This window comes from Manis javanica, chromosome 6, assembly GCF_040802235.1.
Source record: "Manis javanica isolate MJ-LG chromosome 6, MJ_LKY, whole genome shotgun sequence".
NCBI lineage: Eukaryota > Metazoa > Chordata > Mammalia > Pholidota > Manidae > Manis > Manis javanica.
The window spans coordinates 100947066-100971241 of NC_133161.1; the positions used below are offsets into that span (position 1 = coordinate 100947066).

The 24176-nt window shown below is 36.9% G+C and overlaps 1 protein-coding gene across 2 annotated transcripts in view; it reads left to right on the plus strand.

The window, feature by feature from the left end:
* VWC2 (von Willebrand factor C domain containing 2) overlaps positions 1-23743 on the plus strand; it is a 147188-nt gene extending 123445 nt beyond the window's left edge. The window contains exons 4-5 of one of the 2 annotated variants that reach the window (XR_005054378.2): positions 14459-14846; positions 22965-23743. Coding sequence is in view for 1 of the 2 variants with exons in the window: in XM_036992924.2 (XP_036848819.1) it covers positions 14459-14610 (152 nt within the window). In the remaining variant the exon portion in view is untranslated. Of the gene's footprint in view, positions 1-14458; positions 16265-22964 lie in introns of those variants that run through there. The other variant, XM_036992924.2, reaches the window with a different exon arrangement.
* Positions 23744-24176: the final 433 nt, after the last annotated feature.

A 24176-nucleotide genomic window follows, 5' to 3' on the forward strand; every position in this document is an offset into this window, starting at 1 on the left:
TCTTCAATGAACTAGAACAAATAGTTCTAAAATTATATGGAACCACAAAAGACCCCAAATAGCCAACGCAAACATGATAAGGAAGAATAAAGCTAGGGGAATTACACTCCCCAACTTCAAGCTCTACTACAAAGCCACAGTAATTAAGACAATTTGGTACTGGCACAAGAACAGACCCATAGATCAATGGAACAGACTAGAGAGCCCAGATATAAACTCAAGCATATATGGTCAATTAATATACAATAAAGTAGTCACAGATATACAACGTGGAAATGACAGCCTCTTCAATTACTGGTGTTGGCAAAACTGGACAGCTACATGCAAGAGAATGAAACTGGATCATTTTCTAACCCCATACATAAAAGTAAACTCAAAATGGATCAAAGACCTGAATATAAGTCATTAAACCATAAAACTCTTAGAAGAAAACATAGGCAAAATCTCTTGAATATAAACATAAGCAACTTTTTCCTGAAGACTTCTCCTCAGGCAATGGAAACAAAAGCAAAAATGAACAAATTGCACTACATCAAACTGAAAAGCTCTTTACAGCAAAGGACACCATCTGCAGAACAAAAAGGCATCCTGTAATATGGGAGAATATATTTGTAAATGATGTATTTGACAAGGGGTTTATATCCAAAATATATAAAGAACTTAGATGCCTCAACACCCAAAAAGCAAATAACCCAATTAAAAAATGGGTGAAGGATTTGAAAAGACAATAGAAGAAATTCAGATGGCCAACAGGCACATGAAAAGATGCTTCACATTGCTAATTATCATGGAAATGCAAATTAAAACCATAATGAGATATCACCTCACACCAGTTAGGATGGCCAACAGCGAAAAGACTAGGAACAACAAATGCTGGCAAGGATGCAGAGAAAGGGTAACCCTCCTACACTGCTGGTGGGAATTTAAACTAGTTTAACCATTATGGAAAGCAATATGGAGGTACCTCAAAAAACTCAAAATAGAAATACCATTTGACCCAGGAATTCCATTCCTTTGAATTTACCCAAGGAAAACAAGTTCTCAGATTTAAAAAGACATATACATCCCTATCTTTATTACAGCACTATTTATAGTAGCCAAGATACTGAAACAACCTAAGTGTCCATCAGTAGATGAATGGATAAAGGAGATGTGGTACATATACTCAATGGAATAATATTCAGCCATTAGAAGAAAAGAAATCCTACCATTTGCAACAACATGGATGGAACCAGAGGGTATTATGCTCAGTGAAATAAGTCAAGTGGAGAAAGGCAAATACCAAATGATTTCCCTCATTTCTGGAGTATAACAATGCAGCAAAACTGAAGGAACAAAACAACAGCAGACTCACAAAGTCCAAGAAGGGTCTAGTGGTTACCAAAGGGGAGGTGTTGAGGAGGGCAGGTGGGGAGGGAGGGAGAAGGGGATTGAGTGGTATTATAATTAGTACATGTGGTGTGGGGGGTATCATGTGGAGGACAGTGTAGCACAGAGAAGACAAGTAGTGATTCTGTGTCATCTTACTGCGCTGATGGATAGTGACTGCAATGGGGTGTGGGGAAGCTTAATAATGTGGGTGAATGTAGTAACCATATTATTTTTCATGTGAAACCTTTGAGAGTATATATCAATGATACCTTAATAAAAAATTCATTTCTTATTCTTAATGTAATAGATGATAGTTCATTCAAAGTAAGACTAACAACAACATGTTTGGTTATGTAAGTACTCAGGAACTCTGCACACCTGGCCCTGGAGATCTGCTCTGGCAACAGGAGTCCACACTGTATTGGGTTTTGGTGATTAATGGGATTGGACACCAGGGAAACTTGGAGCACTCTGGGAGGCTGAAATTCAGCCATTTGTGGAGGACAGCCACACTCCATTAGTTCTACTGAGACCCAACACAGAGGGGCCAGTTTGAAGGATGTACCAGCAGTGGGAAGGGTGCAGAGGGGCAGGGTTTGTATTGTACTCTTTCCACAGGAGATAGAACACATGGATAATGCTTCCCTTGCCCTCAGCCCAACTGGTCAGGTGCTCGTGGACCCCCAAATACTCCATCATCCTTGCTGGAGCCTCAGCCCTGAAGCACTTCTCTGCATAACAACTGACCTGTGCACCCACCCACCTGGCCTACTCAGCCCAGCAGCAGTTAGACTTTGCTGCCCGGCACATAGAGGGAGGCTTTCCCAGCTTTTCTGGCCATCTCTCAGCCCAACTGGGGAGGCACCCATGGGAGCCAGCTCCAAACACTCTTTCCTCCTTGATGGCAGACCAGCTCCACATCAGTGGAGCTCAGCAAAATAAGTCAGGTGGAGAAAGACAAATACCAAATGATTTCCCTCATTTCTGGAGTATAACAATGAAGCAAAACTGAAGGAACAAAACAACAGGAGACTCACAAAGTCCAAGAAGGGTCTAATGGTTACCAAAGGGGAGGTGTTGAGGAGGGCAGGTGGGGAGGGAGGGAGAAGGGGATTGAGTGGTATTATGATCAGTACACATGGTGTGCAGGGTATCATGTGTGCCTGCCCCCCACACATTGGCCCAGAAGCACTGCCATCACTGCTGGGCAGAGTACAGCTGCACCCGCAGCAATCCCAGCAGAAGCACTGCTATATGGCCCACAAAGGGCCTCTGCTAACAGACCAGGCATTGCTAGCAGACAGACAAAAAGGTGGCCCTGCCAACAGTAGCTATAGTTCAGCTGCAAAGGAGAATCAGGCACAGGTGAGTAAAGTCTTGAGCTTCTGGGCACCACCAGGATACCTTCCTCATATAACCATTACTCCCTAGATCAGGAGGCATTGAGGATATATCTAATACAAAGGAAGAAACAGAGAAACCCAGACAAATGAGGAGGCACAAGAATGTGTTCCAAAAAAAAAAGAGAACAGGATACCAGAAAGAGGTCTAAATGAAATGGCAGTCACCAATCTTCTTGATAAAGATTTCAAAGTAAAAGTTGTAAATATGCTCACTGGTCTGTGGAAAAGCATTGAAGATCTCAGGGAGGATTTCAACAAAGAGATAGAAGAGCTGAAAAAGAGACAGAGCTGAAGAATACAGTAACTGTAATTAAATATACAATGGACAGAATGAATAATAGATTGCTGCAAGTAGAGGAGACAATCAATGGAATGGAAATTAGACAGGAAAACAATGAAGCTGAGGAACAAAGAGAAAAAAGAATTTCTAGAATTAAGAGGATGCTGAGAGCTGTGTGACAACGCCAATGAAAGAATATTCACATAATAGGGGTCCCAGAAGGAGAAGAGACAGACAAAGAAGTAGAGAGTCTCTTTGAAGAAACAATTTCTGAAAACTTCCCAAATCTGGGGAAGGAAATAGACACCCACGTCCTGGCCATTCAGAGAGCCCCTAACAAAAGGAACCCCAGGAGAGAACACCGAGACGTATGACAATTAAAATGACAAAGATTACGGATAAAGAGAGGGTATTGAAAGCAGTTAGAGAGAGGAAAAAAAATTACTTATAAGGGCAACCCCATAAGGCTATCCACAGACTTCTTAGCTGAAATTTTATAGGCTGGAAAGGAGTGGCCCAAAATATTTAATGTATTGAAACAGAAGGGCCTTCAACCAAGAGTCCTATACCCAGCAAGGTTATCCTTCAGAATTGAAAGAGAGATTAAAAGTCTCCCAGGTAAATGAAATTTAAAGGATATTAACACCACTAAACTGGCCTCACAGGATACGTCAAAGGGACTTTTTATAGATGGAAATGTCCTTAAGCCTAAATATTTTTCATCAGTGCAAATAAGTGTACAGTAAAGGTAGACCAATTACTTACTAAGCAAGTATGAAGTTAAAAATAAATGAATAAATAAATATATAATTTAAAAAGTAATAAAATCAACTATACACAAAATTAGTCAAGGGATATACAAAAAGTCCAGATTATGGCATCTAATATCTAACATGTGGAGGAGGAAGAAGAATAAAAAAGAAATTATTTTAAACTGTTTGAATAGTTAAATATTTAGTAAAGTATCAATGAACATCATGGTAAACAAGCCTAAAGCCTATAATAAATATAAAAAATATTTTTTAAAAGAAATCAAGCATAACACTGAAGAAAACCATCAAATAATAAGAGTATAAGAGGAAAAAAGGGTCAGAAAAGAACTACAAAACCAACCAGGAAAAACAATAAAATGGCAATAAGTACATACCTATCAGTAACTACCTTACATGTAAATGAACTGAATGCACTACTCAAAAGACACATGGTCACAGAATGGATAAACAAGACCCATCTATATGCTGCCTACAAGAGACTCATATCAGACCTAAAGGCAACCATAGCCTGAAAGTGAAGGGATGGAAAAATATATTTCATGCAAATAATAGGGATAAAAAGCAAGAGTGGTAGTACTGATACCAGGCAAAAGATTTCAAAACAGAAAGTAATAAGAGAAAAGGACATTGCATAATGATAAAGGGATCAGTCAAACAAGAGGATATAAGGATTATAAGTGTCTATGTACCCAACATAGGAGCACCTAAATATGTAAAACAAATACTAATCGAACTAAAGGTGAAAAGAGCAACTCAGTCATACTAGGGGATTTTAACACCTCCACTTACATCAATGGACAGATCAGCCAGAAAGTGAATAAGGAAAAAGGCACTGAATAATACACTAGATCAGATGGACATAACAGATATTTGCAGAACATTTCACCCCAAAACAGCAGGATACACATTTTTCTCAAGTATACATGGAATGTTGTCCAGAGTAAATCGCATACTAGGCCACAAGAAGAGCTTCAATAAATTCAAAAAGAGTGAAATTGTATCAAGCAGCTTCTCAGACCACAATGGTATGAAACTAGAAATAAATTTAAAAAACAAAAAAACCTAAAAAACACATGGAGTCTAAACAACATGCTTCTAAATTATCAATGGATTGCTGAACAAATTAAAACAGAAATCAAACAAAACATGGAAACAAATAAAAACAAAAACACAACAGTTCAAAGTATGTGGGATGCCACAAAAGGGGTTCTATGAGGAAAGTGGATAGCAATACAGGCCCACCTCAAGACACAAGAACAATTCCAAATAAACAGTCCAAACCCACAACTAAAGACACTAGGAAAACAACAAATGAAGCCCAGAGTTAGTAGAAGGAGGCACATAATAAAGATCAGAGAAGAAATAAATAAAATGGAGAAGAATAAAACAATGGAAAAAAATAAATGAAACCAAGAGCTAGTTCATTGAGAAGATAAACAAAATAGACAAACTCCTAGCCAGATTTATTAATAAAAAGAGATAGTACACACAAATAAAATCAGAAACAAAAAAGGAATAGACACAATGGATACCACAGAAATATAAAGAATTATTAGAGAATTTTATGAAAATTATATGCCAATAAATTGGACAACCTAGAAGAAATGGACAAATTCCTGGAAAAGTACAACCTTCCAAGACTGAATCAAGAAGGAACAGATTTGAAGACCAATTGCCAGTAAAAAATTGAAATTGGTAATCAAAACACTCCCAAGAATCCAGGCCAGAACCAGATGTCTTCACAGCTGAATTCTACCCAGCATTTAAAGAAGAGCTAATACTCATCTTCTTAAAGTATTCCAATAAGTAGAACAGGAGGGAATACTTCCAAATTCATTCTATGAGGCCAGCATCACTCTAATACCAACAACAGACAAAGAAACCACAAAAAAAGAAAATTATAGACCAATATCCCTGGTGAACATAGATGCAAAAATCTTCTACAAAATATTATCAAACCAAATTTGAAAATAGGATCATCCTATACTTTTGAATCCTACATTTTGAAAAAAAATCAAAAGGATCATCCTTAATGGCCATGTGGGAATTATTCCAGGGTTGCAAGGATGGTACAATATTCATAATCAATGTGATACACCACATTAAGAAAAAGAAGGATAAAAAACACATGATCATCTCAATAGATGCTGAAAAGGCATTTGACAAAATTCAACATCCATTCATGTTAAAATCTCTCAACAAAATGGGAATAGATAATACATACCTGAACATAAGAAAGACCATATATGACAAGCCCAAAGCTAACATCATACTTAATGGTGAAAAGCTGGAAGCTTTTCCTCTAAGATCAGGAACAAGACAAGGATGTCCACTATTACCACTGTTATTCAACCTACTTCTGGAGGTCCTAGCCATGCAATTCAGATAAGATAAAGAGATAAAATCCAAATTGGTAAGGAGGAAGTGAAACTGTCACTCTTTGCAGATGACATGATAGTATATATAGAAAATCTTAAAGACACCATCAAAATCTATTAGAACTAAATAACTGGATTCAGCAAAGTTGCAGCATACAAAATTGATACACAGAAATCTGTTGTATTCCTGTATACTAATCAATGGAACTAGTAGAAAGAGAAATCAGGAAAAGAAATTCCATTAACAATTGCATCAAGAAGAATAAAATACCTAGGAATAACCTACCCAAGAAATGAAAGACCTGAACTCTGAAAACTGTAAAAAACTCATGAGAGAGGTTAAAGAAGACACAAATAAATGGAAATCTATTCCATGAATAGGAAAAATTAACACTGTCAAATGGCCATCCTGCCCAAAGCAATTTACAGATTCAATGCAATTCCTCAATGGTATTTTTCAATGAACTGAAGCAAATAATCCTCAAATTCATATGAAACCACAGAAGACACTGAATAGCCAAAGCAATCCTAAGAAAGAAGAACAAAGCTGAGGGTATTATGCTTCCTGACTTTGGGTCATACTATAAAGCTATGTTAATCAAAACAGTATGGTACTGGCACAAGAACAGACCTATAGATCAATGGAACAGAATAGAGAACCCAAACAGAAACCTATGCATATATGGTCAAAGGAGCCATGATTATACAATGGGGAAAAGACAGTCTCTTTAATACCTCCTCACTGTTGATTAGAATGTAAATTGGTGCAGCCACTGTGGAAAGAAACATGGACCTAAAGATAGAAATACCATAAAACATAGTAAATCCATTTCTGTGAATTTGCCCAAAGGAAAAAATAATCCTGATTTTAAAATATATATGCAACCCTATGTTTATTGCTTCATTATTTATCATAGCCAAGATCTGGAAGCTACCAAAATGTACATCAGTAGATGAATGGATAAAGAATATGTGGTACATACACACAATGGAATATTTTTCAGCCTTAAAAGAGAAATAAATCCTGCCATTTGCAACAACATGAATGGACCCTAGGTCGTATTTATACTCAGTGAAATAAGCCAAGAATAGAAAGACAAATGCCATTTGATTTCACTTGTTTGTGTAATTAAAAAAATAATGAGCTGCAGTAGACTCATGAACACTGAGAAGTGACTGGTGGTTACCATGTGGGAGAGTTTGGGATGGGTGGGTGGGAAGGGCAAGGGATATAAAGGGACATAAAAATTCTCAATCATAATATAAGTTGGTCATGGGGATGGTAGTACAATGTGGAGAATATAGCCAATGATTCTGTAACATCTTTCTATGTTAATAGATAGTAACTGCACTAGTTGGGGTGAAGATTTAATAGTGTGGACAACTGGTGAACCACTGTGTTGTATACTTGAAACTAATGTAAGATTATATATCAACTATACTTCAATAAAAAAGATAAAGATGAGAATTAAATAATGATAAAGGGGTCAGTTCTCCAACCCTCAGTGTGTATTCATCTAACAACTGAATGTTAAATACATGAGGCAAAAAGTGACAGAACTTCAAGAACAAATAGATGAGTCTACTATTATACTTCGTACTTCAACACCCCCTATCAGAAACTGGCAAATATAGCAGGCAGAAAATCAGTAAGGACAGAGTTATATTCAATAGATTCATAAATTGAGGATTTTATCCAACAACAGAATATACATTCTTCTCAATTTGACATGGAACATTCATCAAGATAGACCACATTGAGGGGCATACCATAACACATTTAAAAGATTAAATACCATGTAGTGTGCTCTCAGACTGCAATGGAATTAAACTAGAAATCCCAGAAAATTCACAAATACTTAGTGATTACAAAACAGACTTCTAAATAACACATAGTTCTAAAGTTGCAAGAGAAATTTAAAAATTTTTAACTTAATTAAAATGGAAACACATTAGAATGTATGGGATGCAGCAAAAACCATGCTTGGAGAGATTCTTACAGCATTGAATGCATTTAGTGGAAAAGAAGGAAGTGCTAAAATCAATCAAAGCTTCCACCCTAGGAAACTAGTAAAAGAAGAGCAAATTAAATCCAAAGTAAGCAGAATAAAAAAACTCATAAAAATTAGAGCAAAAATTGATAAAATTGAAAACAGGAAATCAAAAGAAAATTTTAAAAAGCTCATTCTTTGAAAAAAAGCAATAGCATTGATAAACTTCTAGCCAGGCTAAGGAAAGAGAGAAGTCTTAAATTACTAATATCATGAAATAGGGAATATGATTACAGATCACATGGACATTAAACAGATCCTAAAGGAATGCATGAACAGTTTCTGCACCCATGAATTTGGTAATGTAGATGAAGTGACAGAGTGGTACTGGCAAAAGAATAGATGAATAGATCATTGAACAAAATTGAGAGCCCAGAAATAAGTCCGCATAAATATAGAGACCTGATCTTTGACAAAAGAGTAAATACAATAAGATGAAGAAAAGATCATCTTTTCAACAAATAATTGTAGAACAACTTGACATTCACAGGCCTAATATTCATAGAATTTAGCTCAAAATGGACTGTAGGCCTAGATATGAAATGGAAAATTATAAAACTCCTTAAAGATAATATAGGAGAAAACCTAGTGACCTTGTATATGGCAGTGACTTCTTAGTTCAACACCCAATGACCCATGAAAGAAATTACTGATAATCTGGACTTCATTAAATAAATCTCCTACTCTGCAAAAGACACTATCAAGAGAACAAAACACAAGCCACAGAATGGGAGAAGATATTTGCACAAAACAAAGCAGATAAACGACTGTTATCCAAAATATACAAAAAAATTGGAACACTCAATGATAATAAAATGAACAACTTAATTAAAAGTTAGGACAAAGATCTTAAATGACACCTCACTAAAGAAGATATACAGGTGGCAATAAGTGTATGGAAAGAAGTTCTGGGAAATGCAAATTCAAACAATGAGATATCACTACACACCTATTTGAATAGCCAAAATCCAGAACACTGAAAACATCATATGCTGGTGAGGATGTGGAGCAACAGGAACTCTCATTCATTGCTTATGGAATACAAAATGGGGCAGCCACTTGGGAAGACAGTTTGGAAGTTTCTTACAAACTTTGGCATACTCTTAGCATATGTTCCAGCAATCATCCTTGGTATTTGCCTGCACAAGGATGTTTCTAGCAGTTTCGTTAATAATTGTCAAAACTTGGAAGCACCTAAGATGTTCTTCAGTAGGTGGATAAATAAACTCTAATACATCCAGAAAATGGAATATTATTTGTGCTAAAAATAAATGAGCTCTCAAGCCATGAAAATACATGGAGGAAACTTTAGCACATATTACTAAAGGAAAGAAGCCACTCTGGAAAGGCTACCTACTGTATTATTCCAACTATATGACATTCTAGAAAAGGCAAAAACTATGAATACAGTAAGATCACTAGTTTCCAGAGGTTGGAGGGAGGCAGGGAGGAGTGAGCAGGCAGACAACAGGGGATATTAGTGCAGTAAATCTATGTAATATTTTAACAGTGGGCATATGTCATCATACATTTGCCTAACCCATAGAATGTACTTTGCCAAGAGTGGACTTGCAGTGATAGTGGTGTGTCAATGTAAGTTCATCACTTCCCAAATGTACCATTCTGGTGGAGAATGTTGATATTGAGAGAAATTATTCATGTGTGGAAACAGGGTATATGTAGGATATCTCCATACCTTCTTTTCAATTTTGCTATGAGCCTGAAATTGCTCTAAAAATAAAGTTTATTTTTAAAAAAATCTATCAATATAATCCACTATATTAATAGTCTAAAAAGATAAAAATCACATGATTTTGTCAATTGATGCAGAAAAAGCATTTGACAAAGTTCAATAGCTCTCATGATGAAACCTCTTAAAAACTAGGAATAAAGGGTAAATCCTTCAACTTGATAAAGAACATCTACAGAAAAATCATAGCTAACATACATTCCCCTAAGATCAGAAACGTGGCAATAATATCCACTCTCAAGATTCTTACTCAACATCAAAGCAGAAATTCTATCTAGGCAGTTTGAGAAAATGAAATAAAAGGCATACAGAAAAGAGAAAGTGAAACTGTTGCTCTTTGCAGATGACATGATGTTGACATAGTTGAAACACCCTATGAACCTTGAAAAAACCAGAACTAATAATATTTCAAAAAGGCCACTGGATAGAATCACAAAACACACACAAAAAAAATATCTGTAAATGTGAGCAATGAACATTTGTAAACAGAAATTAAAAACACATCACCATTTAGGTTAGGCTAAAAAAACCAATAGGTATAAATCTAATAAAACATTTACAGAGCTCAAATGCCAAAAACTATAACACTAATAAAAATAACCAAAGAAAACCTGAATAAATGGGGACAAATACCATGTTCATGGGTTCAATGAATCAACATGGTAAAAGTGTCACTATTTCTGTATTGGTATATAGGCTAATGTAATTATTGTCAAAACACCAACAATATTATTTGTAGTTACTGAAAAAATTACTCCAAAAATTTACATAGAAAACAAAGGGATTGGAGCAGCTAAAATAATTTTTATAAAGAATAAATGGGACGAATCATTCTACCCCAAATCAAGACTATGTCATTGACAAGAGGATAGACACATAGGTGAGTGGAACAGAACAGAGAGCCCAGAAATAGATCTGAAACAGTAAAATTATTTTTGAATAGATGCAAAGGCAACTCGATGAATGGAGAGTCTTTTCAACAAATGGTTTTAGAACAATTGAACATCCAAGAACAAAAACTGAGTCTTGACCTCAGCCTCACACCTAATGCAAAGCTTATCTCAAAACGGATCGTAGAGTCAAATGTAAACCATGAAATTAATAAAATATTTAGAAGATAACATAGGAGAGAACCCTTGGGTCAAAGGGCTTGTTAAAGAATTCTTAGGATATCTAAAGCATGATCAGTAAAAGAGAAACCAGATACCTTTGAACTCATTAAAATATAAAATGTGTTCTCTGTGAAATGTCCTGTTAAGATGATGAAAGACAAGCTACAAACTAGTCATATATATTTGCAAACCACATGTCTGAGAAAGATCTAGTATCTGGAACATATAAAGACCATGCAAAATTCAACAATAAAAAATTCAGAATATTCAATCAGAAAATACAGGAAGTATCATTTCACCAACAAGGATATACAAATGGTAAACAAACACATGAAAAAACAACAACATTGCCAGATATTTGCAAATTAAAAGCAAAATGAGGTATCACTATGTTGCAAAATCCAAGCTCATGCCATTTGCCACAGGACACGACAATAAGTCTAGAGACCAGGTGCTGAAGCAAGGAAAGAGAATTTATTAGGAAAGCCATCAGAGAAAATGGTGCACTCTTGTCCTGAAGCACCATCTTACTGTTGATTTCAAGCTTCTTTTATGTTAGGGATGGAGAGAAGTAAAGGAGGGTGAGGTCAGGAGATGACAATCAACCTCAGACATCTGGACATCAGCAAGGGCCTGGGGAGGGTGTGAAACTTCTTGTCCTTGGTTAGTTGACCAGTCATTTTGTTGACATGGGTCTGGCCATGACATTTCTGTAAGGCCTTGACCATCCAGTAGTCATTTTTGCACATACTTCCTTATCTCTTCAGAGAAGGTGAGTTTCAGGTAAGGGGCTGGTTGTGTCAATCTTAAGTCTTGAGCAAAATTCCTTTTGATGATTAACAAGTTTACCTGCAGGGCTGAGCAGAAACAATTTGACCCAAAGATTAATGCAGCAAAGGAGGCAGATACAGTATGAAGATGGATGCCAGCTTTTTCACAAATAATTAAATGTTAAATTTGAAGTGTTTCATTGTAAGGAAGAAGCTAAAACATAAAATCTGAGAAGAAAAGTTTTCATTGTAATTATGTGAACTCATAATTTAAAAAATTTTGTGTGTGTGTGTGTGTGTGTGTTTCTGTCTGTGCCCACTGACTGGGCTGAGAAGCAATAATAATGAATACTCAGGTCTGGGATCCTAAGTACCGTTCTGCACCTGAAGGCATCAGGGCCATTGGAGAGAAGGCTAATTCCAGATGTAAACCAAGTGAGCTGCCGACAGCTAGTGGTTGAGAAAGAAGCTCTTAGTGACTAAAGGATCAACACAGGAGCAGCTGGAAGTTTGGCCTCCCACTAGCACAGCTTGGGACAATTTGAATATCAGAAAGAATGAAGACTGCGACATTGCAAAACATTGAAAAAGAAAGATCCAGAATCCAAGAGTGATATGAAAAAATGAAGAAAATGAAGAGATACAGTAATAAGAACTCATTAGAAGTGACTATCACATGGACATAGCTCAATTTAGGCAAGGAGAGTAAGAATTTGCTAGCATTTGTCAAGTAACTTGAGGGCCTGAGAGGTGTCTCACCCAGTTTAGTCCTCAGCAGGTACTGTGAAGTGTTACTCTTCCTATTCCATAGATGAGCCTGTTAGGGCTCCAAACAATGAAATGAGTCTGAGATCACATAACTCTTAAGTAGTGTACCACATTTTGAATCCAGGTTTTCTGGTGGTACACGTTTTCTGAGCAATTATGTTGTGTCCTAAGTGCAAAGCACACTAATCGGTGTCAGGGAAATTAGGAAATATGTCCTCAAATTAAATTCTGCAAAAGGGACAAACAGCAAGGAAGAAAACATGCCGAAGAGAAATTGAGTGGAAATTATGGGCATCTCAGGTGCTGGGTGGGACAAGTGTTGACAAAGTGGGCCCATAGGGCATGGGGCCCTGCTCTCCGAGAGCTAAGGAAGCCACCTGGGGTGAGAAGTGGGGGCAGCCCAGATGGGCTAGGAGGAGTGTGCCGAGACAGAGGATGCCACAGCTGATGGGAGGGGAGTGACTGGGCCACCAAGAAAGCTCATCATGTCAGACAAGAGCCCTGGGCCCTTGAAGTGTGTCTGTGGGGTCTGCCTGCAATGCAGATACCACCCTCTGGAAGTGAGGACTGTGCTCCAGAGAGAGAAGACAGGAAATGGAATTTGGGACAAGAAGAAAGCAGAATTAGTGGAGGGAGAGGGGGCAAGGTACACCCAGCATGGTTCCCAGAGGGCCACATTCAGGAGCCTGTATACCTTCCCACTTGTCTAATGTGAAAACAGTAGCCACAAAAGAATGAGCTATGATGCTCACAATTGTTCTGGCTAGAATTATAAAAGGGACAGTTTTTATCCTGAAGTGTTTTGGGATTAGTTTATTTCTTTAAATCATGTAGATGATTTTCCTCTCTTTCATGACTTCACACATTATAATTAAACATATTTTGGTAGTGAGCACTTATCAAAAACCGTAGAAGCAAAGGAAGAGGAAATGAGAATTGGAGCACACGAAGTTCAAAGGCCAGCGGGCTTTGGGTGCAGTGATGCCTGATGTTTCCACATAGAGTGAAGTTTGGAAGCAAAACAGTTGTTCATGTCTGAATCAGGTTTGTGAACCCAACATAAAAACCATTGTTTCAGCTCATATTGGAAACCTTTCTGTACTCATTTCTTCATGTCCCTGACCTCACATGGAGTGAAGTGCAGATGGGAAGCTGTTAGGTGATGTTGACTGGGAATCGAGGAGATCCCCAGTCCTCGTGGTAGAGCTGATACTTGCTAGACAGTGCTCCTCAAAGTTGGTCCCCAGGAACTTGCTGTCCACACCAATTCTCTGCCAACCTGCCCTCCCCACAAACCTGAGTCAGAAGCTCTGAGGGACCAGCAACCAGCATTTCAAGAGCTCTCCAGGTGATTATCTTGTATGCTGACATTCAAAAACCTGCTCTAAGCGGTATGGAAGTTGCACTGGACTTCCATTATTTCAATCAGTTTGCTTATTTAAGCTCTCTCTCCTAAGGTGCTATGAAGCAGAAGACTGGTTCTTTGAAAGTCAGTTAATTATAATTTTCTATGATTACTTAGAGTTAATTAAATCAAATGATTGCAGATTTGGCTTATGTAATAAGGCCCCAAAATGGAATAGTCTGTTAATGAAAGTGACAGATTTTTCACTCATACAAATTTCAAATAACATTCTTTTCATTTCAGAAAATGTGGGAATACTTCATATTATTTAGATGGTAACTTTTCCACTGTCCTTCATCAAAGAGTGAATCTAACATACACTGTGAAGCCAATACCTAATTAAATACATTATATGTTTATGCACACACACAATATAGAACATTTTCCTGCATTTCAGGTCCAAACTGCTTCGCAGAAACCGCGGTCATCCCAGCAGGCAGGGAGGTGAAGACTGATGAATGCACCATCTGTCACTGCACGTACGAGGAGGGCACGTGGAGGGTCGAGCGGCAGGCCATGTGCACGAGACACGAGTGCAGGCAGATGTAGACGTGGGACCACACGAACTCTGACGTTTTCCTAGGATATTTTACTGCTGTGAACTTCTAGGTGACTCTGGGAAATGTCAATCCAAAGGAAAAGACTTTTAATGAGGATTAATGGAAAACTGTTGGTGCTTCGCTATTCTCGGTAACGATTACTGCAAGAGAAGGAAATGGATATACTTCAAACATCAAGAACTTTGGGCATAAAATCCCTCTCTAAATAAATGTGCTATTTTCACAGTAAGTACATGAAAGTACACTATTATATATTAAATGTATTTCTATAATCCCTCTATTAGAGAGCTTATATAAATGTTTTCTATAGATACAGATTAAAATGCTGTGCTGTCAACCGTCTTCACTGTGTTCCTGCATATCTTTCTCAGTTCTGATTCCATCGCATGATATTGTTTGTGGCTGCTGACTCTCCTCCATGTCTTATGATAGTGTACCCATTATTGGAACATGGGGTAATGGGATGATGTCTACTGAAATTGTTCCACTGCAGAGGTATACCTAGTGTCTATCCTTAGAAGATCCAGTCTCTTCACATACACTTTCTCCTTCTCATACTATTTTCCTGCTTTTACCTCTCCATTCTGTCATCTGGGAATGAGGTACACAGATAATCAACAGGCACTTTCTCTGTTCATTCAAAGCTCCCATGAATGGGCCATAAATGGATGCATACACATTTCATTTTCACTTACTTCACTTACTCTTCTAGGCATGGCTTTAAAGCATCCCCCGAACAGAGGAACAAGGTAGGGTGGACAGTATGTATTATTGTTCCATCAGGCTGAAGCATCAGTAAAATAGGGGAATCTCTTGATTCTGTGGAGGAAAACAACTCCCAAACTAGTTTAAACCTGCAGCCTACATGTGATATAGATGTTCTAACTTCCTGTCCAATGACTCCTGTTTCCCACCAGAAAGATCAACTGTCCACTACAACAGACACCGTAAGACCTGGAGTGATAGGAAACCCTATATCAGTCATCCTTCAAAAGGGGGACGAGGAGGCAGTTGTGTCCAGTATGTTAAAACAAACGATGCTGAGGCCATAGACATTCTACAGTTTTCTGTAGTTACATATAATCCCAAACCAAGTCCATTTCTCTTCATTTTCACAGGGAACAGAAGAAGCCACTGCAAACCCTGCAGTCTGACCAATGTGTAATAGAGTATTTCTGCCATTAGCAATCACATCAACACTTGGCACATTGATGAGAAAGGTAGAGCCTTATTAGGTGTAAGGTGAAAAAGCAGAACTATCATGACTATTTGAAGCCTTAAAATTTTTCCCCATACATTTATTCCAAATTTTTGAATTAAGCACCTATTAATTACAAATTATTTTGATGGTTAAAAAGTCATGGCCTCTGGCATTTCAGTAAGAAATTACAGTGCATTGCAGAAGGAGCTCAACTGGAGGTCTGCAAAGGGAGGTTATTTAGAAAGCCTCTCTAAAAAGAGCAGAGGATACCAAAAAAATCATTCAGTACATACAATCATTCAGCCATTCAAGGTTGAGTAGTCAAGAAAAACTGACACATTTGTCATCCTTGAAAAGTTGAACCACTGTGGACTTGCTCCTCAAGAAATTTACATGTGCTAACCTTTAGTTTTTATCTTGTTTATCAAGAACATCTTAAGCCAAATGGGCTTGCCTGTAGAGGTTTCCATGAAGCTACTCAGGGGTAGTATAGTTGCCCTCATGTGAAATCAGCTCTCAAAACTTAGCTTTTGGTACTAAGGGCTACTGGACATTGGCCACCTCTCCATTTTCCAAAGGTAGATGTTTTGGAGACAAAGTTTTATGAAGTTATGATTTTGCCATCACTCGGCCCTTGTCCCCATGGGACATGAGCTATCTTTAAGATATATAAGTAGCCTCTTCTCTCCCCACCAGGCTTGCTGCAATGAGAGACATAATCAGTGAGCCCCAAGTGCCCTGCTCCCTTTGGTGATGCAATCCCTAACAGGATGGGTGATGACAGCTCTGAAGTAACTGCAGTGGCTCCTAAATGCTGCAGGATTCTCAGGGAACTTGGCACTCTGTTGCATATACAGAGAGTGAGCACAGACTCACCTTGGGATATTGACTTCCCCTCACTTGGTCTGACCTCCTGTGACCCACCCTTGTCCCAGGCACATTCCTGAAGGCTGTAGCCCGGGCTGTGATCACACCAACCTGACTCCCTCTCCCTCTCATTCCTCTTTCCTTATCAGAACAATACACAAACCAAACATCTGGCAGAACTTGGGTTAGTGGGTAGTGATACTGCACCTCCTTAATATAGCATGATATTACTTGCATTTTTGTCCAAGAGAAACTTGTTCTTCCAGGTTTTTGAATTCTTGCCATTCACTTAGACTTTTACATCTATAAAGCTGTATCAGTCAAAATCTTATTTTCCTCCTCTTTTACCATAGAACAATCTGCACTGACACTGTTCTAGTCAATAAGTGTAATAATGGCCTCAATATCGGCATTATGAAAAGAGGAAAATATAAGTCCAGGTTATCTGATTCCAAAATATTGTAAGTCCAAGTTATCTGATTCCAAAATATTATGGCCTGGGCATAGTACTGGAAAGGAAGCCTCAGAATTCAACTTCAGAAGTTTCTGGAGAGTAAAAAACTCAAGTACACCTGCTCCTTAAGTGCCTAATAATTGTTCGTAAAGGAGTTATTCAAGCTGAAAAAGCAAATAATTCTTACAAACACATCGCATGAATTCATTTCAAATTATTTGATCTGCATTTATATCTGAAAATATGAACCTAACTTATTTAAGCAATAGAGTGATTCTGGAGATTACCTAGTCTGACACTAGATTTTCACGTCAGATTGATTCTGTCAATCATAGGTTCTTTTTCGTTGAATGGGTCCATCAATACTTTTGCATTTCATAGAAGTCTTGGGTAATTTCAAAAACTTGTGTTTCATTTCTGCATGCAACAAATATTAGAAGCCCCCAGCTCTGTGCCAGGACCTGCTGTGGTGCGATGGCAGTACAGATGGAGAGGTGAGAGAGTCCTTGACATGGAGAAGTTCATATGCCTTGGAACTAATTTACACTTGGTTATTTTCCTTTCAGTCTTTGATGCTTTCACTTTATCTCCTTTGATGAAACAGTAAAACATGTTTAAGAGATGAATTCTCATACATTTTGAATTTTGTAGCATCATGAATATGTTTAACAAACTCTACTCCCCCATCACAAATACTATATATATGTGTATATATATATATATATATATATATACACATATGTGTATATATATATATATACACAATATTTTTAAAAGCCTGAAAATTTCAGAGAATTCAGGTGTTTTCTATTTAAGTTTTTGTTTTGTTTTGTTTTGATTCTAAGCACTGAAATGTGTTTTTTAATGAATCCATTATTTGAAACATACAAAATGCATACCAGATCAAACAAGAATTACTGAAAATGACATTTTAAAATAGATTTTTAAATACAAAGAAAATAGAAGTATAGACACCAAATTTAACAAATACTAACAATTTACTATATTTGCTCTAATAGGCAAGAGATCAAGTCTACTTATTAATTTTTAAAAAGTAGGATGTTTTTCTCCAATGCAATATGAGGGTAAGTGATCTAAGCATCATTGCATTGGCATAATGGGGCATTTTCAGATGTACTGACCAATGGACACCAATCAGTAGGTATACACAGGCATATGTGCTTCTTTGGCTGCTGTAATTTGCACCACGGTGATCTTACCAGACCTTCTTACCTGCTCTTCTTTTCCCACTAGTAGCCTCTATGAATGGCTGAATGCAACCACTTTTCCTGAAGAATCAGATTCCAAGAAAGCAATTCACTTATTCTGTCACAAATGTGTTTTTACAGTTCCTATGTTTTGAATTCTAGCTGCCCCTTACTGTCCCACAGTCAAGCTGTTTCAAACTCTTCACTCCAAACCACACTCCAAATTAGTATCCCCAGTGTACTATTTAAGTTTTCTAAACAGAGTTAGTATCAACTGATTTCTCCTAATCACACACCGAGTAGCAGCCATGGCTCACCATGCCCCATCTCCTGCTGGCCGTGGGAGCTGCAGGCTTTGGGTACCTCTGACTGTGCTCTCACCATGGCCTCTCCTTCCTACTTTCCACCTTTTCAGCCTGTGAGATATTAGCCATTTTTCAATATCAAAATCAAGTGCCATTACCTGTGAGAAAGTTTCTTTGGTCCTAATCGGATTGTCACTCTATGCCCCTGCTATACTATCCATTTGGTGTCTTATCTTAGCATGTGGTTAGCAATCATACTTTGTACTGCAGTTAATTCAGTCTCTCCAACACTCAGTCTCCAGAATATCATCCAATGCCTTATGTTTAAGACCAGCTGAGCTGTACTCAGTGCATTCAGTTATTTATTGTCCTTATTGAAAGCCAGCACATATCTTGAAGAGCCCCTCACGGCTCCATTAGTGTTGGCCTGCCCTGAAGTCGCATGGTTTTTCAGTTGAATTCATACTTCAGATGTCCAGGGTGTGCAGCTACTTGTGACACAACAAATCGCCACTGTTGCAAAGTTTAGGGTCAATAGCCATTAGGCAGCCACTGGACATTTCTGATGCAGTCAGATGGCTTTTGGTGTAAAGTTGCTGATGTTGAAGATAAAGATAACTTCTTTTATTGAGGAGACACTGGTACTTACTGATGACAAAGCAAGTTTACTGTTTTGGTATTTATAGTATTTATTTACTTAACTTAGTTCCAGCTCTTGAAATATAAATCTCTTATCGTAGAGTTGCTTTGATGGTTTTGAGTGTCTGCATATTTTCATCTTACCTACCATGATTAAACCCCTCAATAGGTATCTAATGAATTAATAAACCAATGAATCTGCAGAAACACAAGTTTCCACAACTGTGGGAAAAGTGTTAAAAAGTGGTGGTTGTCTAAATTTCACCACAGTGCCAAATTTCACTCTGAAGTTTGCAAAGTACCTGCTGTTTTAACTTTAACACAAAAATGTAAAAATTAAGCCCAAATGGCTAAGTGTTAAAAGAATGGATCCCAGTGAACATTAAGTGACATTGACGACCATGCTGGGGGTTCAGCCTGAGTTTCAATAATATTAAGAAAACTGAAACAGAAATGTGCTGTAAATGGCACTTGGGCACTTGGGCATCATATGGTCCAAGGAATGTATACTGTTTAACTCCTTCCTGTTAAATTCAAAGAAGTACATACAAGCCTATGGCTTACACATTATATAGGCACAATGTTATCAAAAATAACCAAAGGATATACCTGAAGCCATTTTAGTACATTGTAGACACAGTCTGACAGGTAAGAACAGCTGTAAATACTGCCACCTTAGTTTTAAGTTCAATTTTTAAGAAATATAAACAGTTCTCAATTTTACTCAATATTTAATATTTTACTTAATGATTAATTTCCTATTTTTAAAAATTCCTAGAATTTAAATTTTAGACAGGCCTGTTTTCAAATATATTTTGGGGAATATTCCTTTTCCCATTTAATGTACTTATCATGTTTACATTATCTAATGAACACAAATCTATTTGTATTCCTATCAGTTTCAGGGATTATTCTCTTCCTAAGCATGCATATCTTATAATTAAATTTTTAAAAAGTGAAAAGTATCTAGTAAGTAATGTCTTTCTATGAAGCAATGTTTATACATAACAAAGTACTTTAATTCATTGTTTCAAAATATCTATTAGGCAATCATTAAATGTATAATCTAAGCCAAGTATTAACACTAGGTGCTTTCACTCATTATCTCATTTCACCTCACAATTCTCCCCAGGCAGAGGTTAACATTATCCCCTTTTTGCAGAAAAGTAAATGTGGGCTAAGCAAGTTCAGAAACTGACCCCCGTTTCGATCTGATAAGTGATGGGGTTAAGAACAAAACTTTACTTTCACCAGAGCCTGGGATTTGAAACCTTATCATTAAAAGCAGGGTCCTCTAGAAATTGGACAAGACTTTCCAAAGTGCTCTTCTCCTCTACTCACAATTATAGGAAATGAACAGCCACATAGTCCCCCTAATTCAACTATAGTGATCTTGACATTTGTCAAAGAAAAAGCTCCTTATAAAAATGCTTGACCTCCCTAGTCTAAACGTTTGCCATATATTTGATTCCTAACTAAACAATATCTAGAGCTCTTTTAAAATAATATTTAAGCATCAGTAGTGTTTTATATGTCTTTGTTTAGGTATGGTCCTTGCACTGAAATTTATAAAATATGACTGAATATTTTGACTCAGTCTTTCTGAAGCCAAATGACATAAACTGCCATTTAGTGTGTGCTAGTTATATGACAAGTGTTACAAGAGGCATTTTTTCAGCTGATTTCTTCCTTTTTTCAGTTCTGCTGTAATAATGAGGAAAGCACCTACATAGTAGGTAATTTGCTCATGTTTCAGTAATAAAACAGAGGTTAAGTATGTGGTTCTGTTATCCTGAATGGGGCACAGTTAGGGCTGGAGCGGATAGTTACCTGCTGCAAGTATTCTTCCAGTGTAGCAGTAGCCACTGACCTTGTTCAGTCATTCACATCATACTGCAGACATTGAGTGTATCCTATGTGTCAAGAATGGTTTAGGCTTGGCAGCTAAGAAAAGTTCAGGCCTCGGGCCCTTGGAGCTCTTAGCTTAGTGTACTGGCAGAGATCCTTAAATCAGTAAAAATCAGGATGGCATCATATGCCATTTGGAACTTTTGCATTAAAGTCATTAACTTGCATCAGTAGCACCATTTATACTTTAAACAGAAGTCTGCTACCTCCTGATATATAGTAGCTAGTGACTGAATGGTGCAGTTAATGATGAACAGCAGTGGCTGAACAAACATTAGTGCCTTCCTGGGTGGCTGTGATGCACAGGGGGCTCTGCACACATTTTCCATTTCACCTGCAAAGACTCCCTTGACTTAATTAATATAAGTTAATTCTAAAGTACTCTGCCCACATTCCATAATGTAAAATCTGTGATTTCAAAGCACATGCTATTTCTCAAAATGAAGAGAAAAACTGTCTCTGATTAGAATGATCCCAGTGATGGCAGACGCATCCGGAGGAGTGAGAAGGTCCCTCCCATCACTAACCAGCAGACCTGGTGCCCGGCCAGTCTGCTGCTCTTGCCCTCTTGCTATTGTCTCTGCAAAAGAACATCCCCCTTTAAAAACAGGCATCATTGCAATAGCTGAAGTGAGAATCAAAAGTTGTCTGTCCTCTATTTATGCCAAAAATCTAAATGCCTTCAAAAGAAATATGAGCTTTTTTGTACAATAAACACACCTACATTTGAAAAGAGAACATTATGTAATAATCTGGGGAAATGTAAAGGAAGTGATTCATTTGCATATGGAACCAAAATAGAAAGTTTGAAATTTAGAGTAATACAGATTTTAAAAGGTGTTTTAGAAACCTTTAAAATATTGGTAAGTATGACTTACAAACTCAAGAATTATAATATATAATAAGCCCCTTTCTTAAGGAAAGAAAAAAAAGAAAATATGAAAATGAAGTGTGCTTTTGGTAAAATAGTTTACCCTCAATTTATTTCTCACAATTATCTAAATTTTCCAGTGGGAAGCTTTCTTTCTGTACATGCATGCATCTATACAAATGGTTAAACTGTTACCTTCTGAATTCACTGAGATCTAAAATGTAAATAAAACATAAGCACAGTGTGGTTAAAACAAAAGACAAAGGAAGCAATGTATCATTGGCTAGACATTGCTTTTAAGTCAGAAAGCAAAGCAAGTTGGATTTAAGCAGTAAAAGGCAGGGAAGTAGACAGAGCAACTCTCTTGGGCAGACTTGGCCCTTCTTATTTGTTTGTGTCAATAGAGCTACATGAAGTCTGTAACTACTTGTACATAGTTATAAATATAACCATGTATATGTACACATGTATTTAATTGTGTTATTTACTACTTATAATTGGAATTATTTAAAAAAGAATTTTAAATAAATACCTATTCCATAGAGACAGCATTGGAAAATGAAAAAGCAAATCAATTTATGGCATGATTTACAAATATATAGTGATGCTTTATAATATTACAGATAAATATAAAGCCATATCTTTGTGTGTTCATTTTTAACAGACTCTTGTAGGAAAAAATATACTAAAAGATTGCATTAATTTCATTTATGAATTACAGTTTTCTATAGACTAAGAACAATAATATATTTTCATAAGTTCTTCAGTGAAAGTGAGTCTGCTAGTAAGTGTTCATGTCCTGTACAAGTGTATCAGACAACATCAGTTTTATCTACCATGTGTAACAATGAAGAAATACCCAACTACCATTTTTCCTGCTTATCTGACAGATGGAGAGAATATTGTGCAAAGAAGATTCTAAAGGGAATTACAGTAGAGGAAAAAAGAAGAAACGATCCAAAGGGAATGTCCAGGATGCTTTTAGGAAACAAGGCCTAGAACATGCCAGTCAGAAGGATGGCTCTGTACCAGCATAGAATGATCAGAGTTAGACAGCACGGGCAAGTGGTTCCCATCTCTGGCATGGGCCATACTCCACATTTATAGAATTGCAATTGCTAGAAACAAAGGCCAAAGCATCTTTTTAACATTTGTATCATAAATATCCTTAATAAGTATTTGCAATGTCTTTGCTTCATGGAACTTAGCAGCAAAGACTCTGGCTGTTGGAGGTCTGGTTCTAAAACCAATTCTAACCACTTACTGACTGTTGATCAGGCACATGCTACCTACCTCTCTAATTCAACTTGCTCATCACTAAAGTGGGGATAGTAGTACCAACCCCTGAACAATTAAATGAGTTAATATTTGTAAAGCACACGGATTAGAATAGATAATATTTATATAGCACAAGGTCCATATAAAAGTGTTTGTTAGTTAATACATTGGAAATATGAGAATACTGAAATTAAAACATTTAAAGATCTAAGCAAAAGTGAATGTCTTAATTTAGGACTCATTTTTTCATATTATTTTCATATGTTGAAATTTAAAACATAATTTATATAGTATCTTACTTTTTATGCCATTTATATATAATATCTGCCAGAAAAACGTTTTGTAATAACTTAATTATGTGGAGCTGAATTTATACAACGAGGCTTAATTTGTATTTGTTGTTGCATGGGTATGTATATTGAACTGATTTATAAATAAACTATTTGTTTACCTGGATTTTTTATTTTGAAATAGAGTCACATTAAGAGAATACTTTTGAAATATTTCAGCCTTTTAAAGTAGATTAAACAGGAATAAAATGTTATTAAAAATACTCAAAATTCTTCAAATATTTGGAGTTACTTAAATACACTCTTGAGGCTTATTCAAATATGTATTATGACTTTCTGTTATTTCAGCAAAGGAAGGACAGTATGTTACACTGAAGTATCTACAGTATAATCATGTCCCATGAATAGACTGTGATGGCCATACATCTTTACATTTCTGAAAGTTGATGCTCACAAAACCACATAACTAGAACTATGGGCCAACAGCAGGTAAATATTTTACATTCAGATTCATTATATGGGCCCTCACTAGAG